Source organism: Atractosteus spatula, chromosome 27 (genome assembly GCF_055471065.1).
Source record: "Atractosteus spatula isolate fAtrSpa1 chromosome 27, fAtrSpa1.hap1, whole genome shotgun sequence".
Lineage (NCBI taxonomy): Eukaryota > Metazoa > Chordata > Actinopteri > Semionotiformes > Lepisosteidae > Atractosteus > Atractosteus spatula.
The window spans coordinates 1,622,301-1,631,890 of NC_142732.1; the positions used below are offsets into that span (position 1 = coordinate 1,622,301).

Sequence of the window (9,590 nt, forward strand, 5' to 3'; positions counted from 1 at the left end):
TTACGGAGTTTTCTTTCCGGGATGACGTCAAACTCTCACTTTCAAGCAGGAGAAACGCTTTAGAGAGCATGTCGACTTAACTGGTGCTGACATCGACACAGGGAATTAAAGCGCTAAAGGCATTAGCACACTAAACTGCCATTAAAACCTGAATTCTTCTGGGAGGGAAACTCTCTTACTCTGCTAGACTGAGAAACGCAAAGCCGGACGTGTCCCAGTTGGTAAGGAAAGCAGACAGACCACGTTCAATCTTCTGCGCTTCGCAAAACAACATTCCTTGACCCACTCTGCAAACAACTTTAGACAATTTAAAGTTATGAGTTTATATTCACGGTACAGTAGTGCGAGCCTGCATTTCAGAAAGCATTCCCCTCTCCTCCTGTGGCACAAGTTTGAAACTACCAGCGCTATGAATCTGGTGCTGCATCTAGCTTAATGTCGATTCTCTTTCCAGGAACCTTTGCATAAAAGAGTACTAATATTACCATTCTTTTTCGTAAACAAAAATATCCACAGTTTCGATAACCTAATGGTACTGTGTTTTATCACGCTTCACTTTATAAACCATATTATGAAACAGCTCTGAACTTGCAGTGGATGCAATGTGTAATCTATTTAATAATTTGTACAAATTAATCTTTTTAATGGCTTCTAACTCATGCACAGCTGCCAGGAGCCATGGTCTTCCTCAGAGAGGGCCTGTGTCCCGGCTTGACTGAAGAAGTGATACAGGCACTGCGGACCCAAGAGATCAGGACAGGTCAGGATGTCGATCACATGGCCGGGCATTGAGGCAGTATTGCCAGGAACATTTTAACTGATATTATGTTATACTGTACTTTGCAAGATGTATAAGGGAAAGAAACTTTTATTTATAATTAATCTGTTATTCATAATGGGTAAATATCACATACACAAAACAAATTGGTATAATTATATTCCTTCCTTTAATGATTATAAGATGAAAATGCAACATTGAGTTTAAATTCCATTAAAAACCTGGAATATAACAAGGAAAAAAACACAACTGATGTATGTAAAAATATTAACTTATTGTGTTCAGATTTGTAATTATCTCTAGCATTGTATTTTTTTGTTTGATCTTTTTGGCCGCCTTTTCTCCTTTGTATTATTTCATGTTTAATTAATCTAAAAAATATTTTATACTGCTATGAAAAAGTAGATCCTACACTTGTAAAAAGCACGTTGATATTAAGGTATCTGTGCTACAGTAGCTATACTAGTGGAGCAGGTAGATCTTTGTGACTCCCACAAACAACCAAAACATGCGTTGTATATGTCCAGACCGATAAAAGCTTTTTAAAATAGTCTTGGGGATCAGTCAACAGAGTATATTCATTTTGAATATGTATTAGCAACCAAATCTAAGTTGACACAATTTACATTTAGTGGAAGACCTGGTCTCTTCAGAACTTGAGGAACTTGCTCAGAAGTGCTCCATATCCTACAAGGTAGGAAAAAACATATGTTTCTCCTCAAAACCTATAACCTATAGGTTTATTTCCCACCAGTGCTGCTTAATTGTGCAGAGTTATGCACACGCTCACACCAGGGCCAGTTTTCCCAGGAGCCAGTTAACCTGGCAACGTGTCTTTGAACTGTGGGAGGAAAGCGAAGCACCCAGCAAAAACTACACAAACATGGGGAGAACATACAAACCTCGGGCAAATAGCACCCCAGGAATTGAACACGGGGCCCCAGCGCTGTAAGGCAGCAATGCTAACCACTGTGCCACCGGGCTGTCTGCATATCTAATTAAGTGCCTTAATAAGGAGCTAATTTATCTTCCCAGTCAGGCACATCGTCAACCTCTTTCAGCGAGTCATAGCTTGCTAGGACGAATGTGTACTGGCGCCCACTTTCAGGCACATGTTTCTCGGGCACGATGCGTTCCAGTTGTTCCCTCTGCACAGCACCTAGGCCTGTTGCAAAAACATCTGGAGCAAATGTTAACTACTGCACCGCCATTCTGCACATACTGTATGGTTAATCATTGCTTTTTTAAGTGTTTTACATATCCATGGTAAAATCACTGTGGCGTTTTGGTAATGTGGCTTTTTAACCTCATTTTACATGGCTCTTCCCCTTGTGTTTTAGGCCCTGGTAGCTATACGCCGTGTCCTCCTTACTCAGCACACTGGCTTTCCTGTCTCGGGAGCCGATCTCTACGAGGAGCTGCTGAGCTCCATGGCGATCCTGTCCACAGGAAATGAGAGGTGAGGCGCCCTTTCTCTTTCTGGGCCCTTTCTCCACGGCTTTTACCCAGTGGAGAATTTCAACAGCGAGGGGATTCACCCAGGTTACATACCAGCCAGACGACAATGCCGGGGGGGTCACCTGGCATCTAGCACAGCCCGTGACTCCCAATTTTCATAAGATATTGCCTCAGATATATTTAGTTAGCAAGAAATGAAAATAACCTTATGAGTTCACAAAAATAACATTGCTGCGTAATAGCTGAGCTATGCACTGTTGTTGGACTATTGGAGCCGATGGCTTCTTTTAAGAAGAGACCCTTGAATCAATAAGCTGCTGACAACCACACAGGCTGAACAGTCTCCAGTTGTTTGTTACCTTTCTTATGTCCCTATGAGACAGTCGCTGGACAGTCCAAGCTCCAGCCCGTCTTTCACCAAGTTTCTGTGGCTGTGCTGTCCTTTCGTTTCAGTCTGGATGTACTGCTGGACGCTGGGCTGTACACGGGGGAGGTGACAGAGCTGGCTGGGGGCCCGGGCAGTGGGAAGACACAGGTGAGCTGGCTACAGCCTCCGACAGGCACACGGCCTGCTTTCCTCACGTGCTCATTTGTTTGTCAGACTCACCTTATTTCCCAGTTATGTTTGGGGCATGGATGAGGAGGACCTTTTAGTATAGCTAAGAGCAAACCAACAGTTCCTGCCATCTGATGGCCCTACCGCTTATTTGGGTAAAATGTGTCAGCTGTAAATAGTTAAACTATTAAGCGTAGGAAGTGAATTGTCTTTTTCATGGCATGTGCACATAATCCCTCGTTAGTTTTTCACTGCATTGCCTTCTCCATCAGGTTTGCCTGGGTGTGGCAGTGCACATATCCTGTGTTCTGAAGCGGAGCGTCCTATATATTGACACGAATGGGGGCCTGTCTGCCTCTCGCCTGCTCCAGATGGTGCAGTCCAAGACCAGCAATATGGAGGAGCAGGTAGAACAGTCCTGTCTGGATTTCTGATATGAGTAAAACATTTATTTTATGAGTAATCCATCTAAATAGAATATGTGCATATTCATCTCCATGCTAGGTCTCTTCAATTCAGTATTCTACATTGTGGCTTTCCAATCACGGTCTCTCTGTTACATTTTTAAATTACGGTCCTTCCACTGCAAATCAACCTGTTTCCAACATCAGATATTGCCTTTCTTAATGCTTAAATCTATTCTACCTTAAATCATACCCCTCTTATTATTTGGGATGCTTCTATTTTTAGTTTGATTTAATGTGTTTTAAACACAAAGCACACTGTACTTGTTTGTGTTCTGGGCTGACAGAAAGGAAGAAACTGTGATCTCTCTCACATTATCGTGTACTTTCACCTGCTACCCATATTCTGCTCAGCAGCTGTCTTTCTTAACTGGAATTAACGATTCCTTATCTGCACGTTATTATGGATCAATGGATATGTGCTGCACCGTAATGACATTTCTAACATGCGCCTGCCTCACTCTTTTTGCCATTTTTACATTTGTTTATTTGAATAATTTTGTATTTACTTGATGTAATAATTTACTTTAGAAAGGTGTCTGCTGGGTGAATAATAATGGTGAAGACTGAATCGAGCGTGTGTGCGTGTTCCAGGTGGAAGCTCTGAACAGGATCTTGGTGTGCTGGGTGTTTGATGTCTTCTCCTTGCTGGAAACTCTCCACAGTCTGAGAAGTGGTGGATTGGAGCAGGTGAGGTTTGCTTTTCCACGCAGGGTAGGACGTCCACAGACGCCACTGTGTGTTAACGGAGCCCTTTTGCACATTTTGTGACAGACTGTATTAAAATTGCTAGAACATTCTCCTTGACCAAAACAAGAGATGCCAATATTTTTTTGTGCATCCAACTTTTTGAAATATTCAGACTTTGTACAATCAGCTGAAAGCACACTGACACTAGTTTTTACATCAGTGGGTTTTTCTGAGACATTCAATGACGTGCTGTGTGCTTCCCAATCTATCCTTTTAAACAGTTAGAGATACTTCATTGTTTCCCAGGGTTGGCACGTTAAAGCAACAGATAAATGATTTCAACAGAGAAATGAAAACCATGTCTTTTCAAATAGTTTTTACAAATGTTTTTAACAATGTTTACATCCGAGTAAAACACAATTTACCATCTGGGCAAATTACCCATAAATTACTCACACAGTATGCCTAGGGTTTTGCAGGAAGTGAATAAAATTCCAATTTTATAGGCTGTGTATCTGGTAACAATAGCCTGCTGCACCATGCTATGCATGTCAGTAGTTCAGTGCTGTTATATAACATAATGCTTTGGATTTCACAGAGGGTCCAGCATGAAAAAGATGAAGAAATAGTACTTGTAGGAAACTCCACGCTGTTTCTTTCCCAGCTGCCTTGAGGAAGGAAGTAACACCTGCCATAAGTACTTTGTTTCTTGTCTCCTCTAAGGCTTCTGTGAGGAATGGCCCAATCAGAGCAGTTATAGTGGACTCGGTGACTGCAGTCCTCTCTCACATGCTGGGAGGCAGGCAGACGGAGGGTAGGGAGCTTGTTAATTCTTTGAATTAATCAGCAATCTGAGAGGAAGTTTCCTAATATCTGTTCTGTTCTGCCAGGGAGGAGCCAGACTTACCCTCACTTTCAAAAAACAGCTTAGCTTTCATACCCCATCTGGTCCATGTGCTGTGTGCTGGAGTTATGTTCATACTGCAACTAAAAAAATTGATTAATAGAGAACAAACAGTAATCTGCTGTGCTTAACCCGTCAGTTCTGCTAAAGTGCTTTAATAAAGAAGCTAGGTAGTAATCTTATAAGGACTGTAGTTGATGAAGAATAGTCTGCAGATGAATGCAGATGAAGTCTCTTTGGGAAACCACTGACACTGTGAATGCTGATTTAGCCTTGACTTATTTCAGTGTGCTTCTGTGCTGCTGCAGGTATGTCTCTCATGATGCAGGTGGCAGGGGCACTCAGGTTGATAGCCAAAGATCTCAATGTTGCCATTCTGGTGAGTAGGGCTAAAATGCATCCACGAACATTGCTGTAACTGTGGGCTTCATGTGGAAGAACAGGTGGAAAGAGCCTTAGCTATTATTATTACCCTTATGGTTGTTAAGCAGCAGAAAGCCATGTTTTCTTGGTAAGGGGTGTGGCAATCTAGGCTATTCCAGGCATAAAGCAATAAAGGATGTAGGCAATAAATCAAAATGGTGCTCTGGATGGGATATGCATGCACTGATAATTTAGCAATCTTTAATGTTTGCACCTCGATTGGGCAACTTTGTAGGATTTCTTGCCAGGAGTAGAAAACATAATTTCATCCCTTGCTGCAACAGTGTGTACTCTGAGATCCTTGTGTGTGCTGCATACGAAAGCTGTGCACAATAGAATCTGTGTTGTACAGATTCATGCTGTTCTTTTGCCAGGTGACCAATCACGTGACGAAAGATGGAAACGGGGTGCTGAAAGCTGGGCTGGGGCAGTCGTGGAGTCATGTGCCCCGCACCCGGGTGCTCCTGCAGCGTGTGGACGGGCCCCAGGCACAGCGCAGCGGACTGCGCTGGGCGACCCTGCTCAAATCCTCACGACAGGTACAGCCTTCGCGCTGCCTTTTAATGCCGACATTGGATCTGCCTGGATTTCCCCCTCTCGATTCTCTCTATGTGATTTCTGTTTGGATACACGCATCATGGATACCTTAATGGGCAACCAGCTACCAGATGGAAGCAGTGAAATATTAATTATTACAATTTATTGCATTGATACAGCACTTTACATCCTGAAGGATCCCAAAGCTCTTTCCATATAGGACGGGACCCACTTGGGTGCTTCATCAGTTGAATTAAAGGCAACTTTTCTCCCAGAGGAGAATTTAGCCAGGAAACAGGGGTTAACATCACTACTCTTTTGATTAGTGCCATGCGATCTGTAACGGACCTATGTTTACCCTCTCATGCAATGGACAGCACCTCCTACAGCACAGTGTGCCTGGTCACCACAGGACACTGATTTGGACATTCTGGTCCCAGGAGAAGAGCACCACCTACTGGTCCACCAGCATCTCTGGTTGTCCTTAGAGGCCTCTCAACCCCTGGGCTCAGCCCTGCTGGATGCTATTTTTCATGTGGTCATTGTGTAGCTTGTTGCCTTTTATGAAATACAGTGTCCTAGGTTGCAATTTCGAAGGACACATGAGAGGGTTATGGAAGGCTGAAGAGTTGTGCAAGTAAAATAACTCACTGGCATGATAGATGACTACCATAATGTGCACCTGACTGACCTGTAATTTCAAACAGTGCATTGAGATTGGAGGAACTGCTGAAAAAGAAAATCAATGAATTACTCGATTTTCAGGAGCAACACAAAGCTCAGTTACAGGGGTAACTCTTATTATTTCTCAGGTGTTTCATTTTGTGCCACGTGTTTTATCTGTGCTTTAAAGGTGGGTTCACAAACGTGCAGTACAGACAGTGCAGGTGTAGCACAGCGGTTAAGGCTCTGGACTCCAGACAGAGGGCAATGGGTTTAAATCCCAGGCAGAATGCTGACGTTTCCTTGACTTGACTTCATTCAGCTTCTCCTTGTAAATGTTCTTCTGTATACATGGATCGTCAAGTTGCTTAAGTGAGGTTTTCATTTTAGCCCAGCCATGTTGTTGAGGCCGATACCCTGATCTTTTTCAAGAAACAGCTGGATGAGCTCCCTTGATTAATTAACTGCAGAATGGGCTAGATGTGCCGAATGGTCTCTCACTGTCTGTAACCTTTATTGTGATCTTATTTACTTCTGCAGTCTTCTTCTACAGTACACACCTAGGAGCCAAACACTCCAGTATGAAATGATCGATGCAAAGACCACGAGCCCCACTGCTTTATCCTTTTCTGAAACTGAACTTTAGCAATGTTAATCACAGAGTTAACGAGCAAAATGACCTGTTTTGGGTGACCTGTGCCTCTGGAGTGGTGCCAGCTTTCACCAGCCACAGGACAAGACCAGTGGGGTTTATTTTCAGAATGACCTTGAATTGTAAACAGTAAAGCAGACTGCAGTAGAAATTCAGGCTAATCACTTAGCCTGGTTTAAAATTTCACTGGAGTTTCAGTTGAATTTGAAAACCACTTTAATTAATGTAAAAAATATATTACGCATATCCATCCAGTTTCCAACCTCTTCATCCAGTACTGGGTCACCGAGATGCTGAAACCTATACCGGCCAGCAATAGGTGCAAGGCAGGATACACCCTGGACGGGACGCCAGTCCAAGGCACGGCACACACAGGCACAGACGCACATAGCAGGGCCGGTTTTCCCAGAAGCCAGTCCTTGGACTCTGGGAGGAAACCAGGGCACTCAGAGGAAATGCATGCAGACACAAGGAGAACATGCAAACTACTTGCAGGGAGCACCCCAGGAATTAAATCCAGGGACCCACATCTGTGAGGCAGCAATGCCAACCACTGCGCCAGTGTGCCACTGTTCTACACATGTATGACAGATGTGTGCATAATGTAACTCTTTGTTTCTTTAGAACAATGTAAGAACAGTTGCAAACAAAAGGAATCCACTTGACCAGTCTAACTAAAGTTGATAGTAGTTAAATGATCCAAGGATGTCATCTAGCTGTTTCTGTAAAGAAGCCAGGGTATCAGCGTCAACAGCATAACTTGTTCCATACTCCCATTACCCTTTGGGTAACAAAGTGCCTCCCATTCTTGGATTTAAATTCACTTTCATGTACTTTCCACTTGTTTCATTGGTTTATGTTTCTATGTTCTATTCTATCATGTTTCTATGAATACCTATAATACTCGTATTAGGTCCACTACAAAGGTTCAGTTACTGTGTAGGACATTGCTTTAAAACCTGATCTATTTGCTCTTCTCTGCACTTATTCCAGAGTATTTTCTATGATATGGTGACCAAAAATGTACACGATATTCTTTGATTACATTGAATTGCATCACATTTAAACTGGTGTCATTAATAAGAATATAATAAAAAGGAAATAGCTTTTAATGCAAACGGGCTAATTGAAGTAATATTGCTTGGGTTAGGTTTAGGTTGCTTGGCCACATGTTTTCAACAGGTCTTCACAAATACAAGAAAATAAAACAAGGTCTGGAGGCATAATGTAATCTCGTTTTCCTCTCCATAAACTGAATAAATGAAGTGTGATTTAAGGGTATCTCACTCTCCATTCAGCCATGTAAAACACTTTTAGCTTTGGCTGGTCCTGCTAGCAAATTTCGTCCTTTGTAAAGACTGGTAGAAATCTGGGAGTCGTAGGCGAGAAGGGCTCATTCGTCACATCCAGGAGCACACTAATCACACATAGTTCAGCCTGATACACATGTAGTCACCTTAGGTAAAACAGCCAGTTTGCTTTGGCCTTTTTATAGTGTTAGTAAAGGCTGTCAATCAGCTGCATTGCTGGGATGTAACAGTGTTGTTGTCCTTGTGTGTTGCAGCCTTGCCATCAGAAACAGCAGTTTGACTTGGGATCCGGGGGACAGCCTGCAGATTCCCATCCTGATCATCTGCAGCGAATGGAGCAGGAAGATGTTTTTAAGCATGACTCCTGAAGGGGGTTCACTGGGAGATGTATTGCAAGCACTGTGCAAGCTTGTGAAGAATGTTCTGACTGAGGTCTGGGCTTCAGGTTTCAAGTCTAAGGGGTGGTACAGAACCTCACACAAAAAAAACTGGTAATGCTGTGACTTTCCTCCACCCTTGATTGTGAACAGAAACAGGATTTTCATCAAGATGTTCCTTTTGGAACTTTATGATTTTACGAGAGGTATTCTGTGACAGTCCAACTCCTGAAGGAGAGCATTTGTCTCTCCTTTTGTCTGTTAATTGTTCAGGAACACTGGATGTGAATCATTTATTTAACTGTGCTGACTGTAAGGAAATAAAAAGGATTAAAGCCTTTTGGTTGATCTATCTCTTTTGATTGCCAGTAGCTAATTGATCTCATCCAGCTTTTTTGTGAAATAAATCAGGATATTGACTTCTAAACATAGCTAGGTTGCTTATTTAAGACTTCCACAACCTTTTCTCTATAGATGTTGCAGGTTTTTGTAGTCTGTCTTAACATTTCTTTAAATGTGGGAAGAATATGAATATTTGGACCGATTTCAGAGAAGCAATATATTTTTATAATGTGGTGACTAAAAGTTTAAATAATATTCTAAATGGGGTCTTACAAGTGCATTGTACAATTTTAAAATGGCATTCCTTGACTAATTTACTACTGGTGCCAGAATCTAGAGCATTTATATAAGTTAGGAAGAGAATTATAATGTGAGTTGTAGATGTGACTTGAATTCAAGTCCTGTCCTGTACGAATAGGAACGCTAAAAGCCCTGT

The 9,590-nt window shown here is 42.3% G+C and overlaps 1 protein-coding gene across 2 annotated transcripts; it reads left to right on the forward strand.

Annotated features, from left to right (window-relative positions):
- The first annotated feature begins 32 nt into the window (after positions 1-32).
- On the forward strand, positions 33-9,151 carry rad51d (RAD51 paralog D). Of its 2 annotated transcripts, XM_088906949.1 has the most exons (11): positions 33-221; positions 667-760; positions 1,411-1,472; positions 2,119-2,237; positions 2,690-2,771; positions 3,065-3,199; positions 3,851-3,946; positions 4,670-4,760; positions 5,159-5,229; positions 5,648-5,812; positions 8,690-9,151. In XM_088906949.1, exons 2-11 carry the CDS (start codon positions 679-681, stop codon positions 8,801-8,803), a joined length of 1,017 nt encoding a protein of 338 aa, XP_088763075.1. In that variant the 5' UTR covers positions 33-221; positions 667-678; the 3' UTR covers positions 8,804-9,151. The 2 variants fall into 2 exon arrangements, with proteins under 2 accessions (XP_088763075.1, XP_088763076.1); XM_088906950.1 differs by lacking the exon at positions 5,159-5,229.
- The last annotated feature ends 439 nt before the right edge of the window (positions 9,152-9,590 follow it).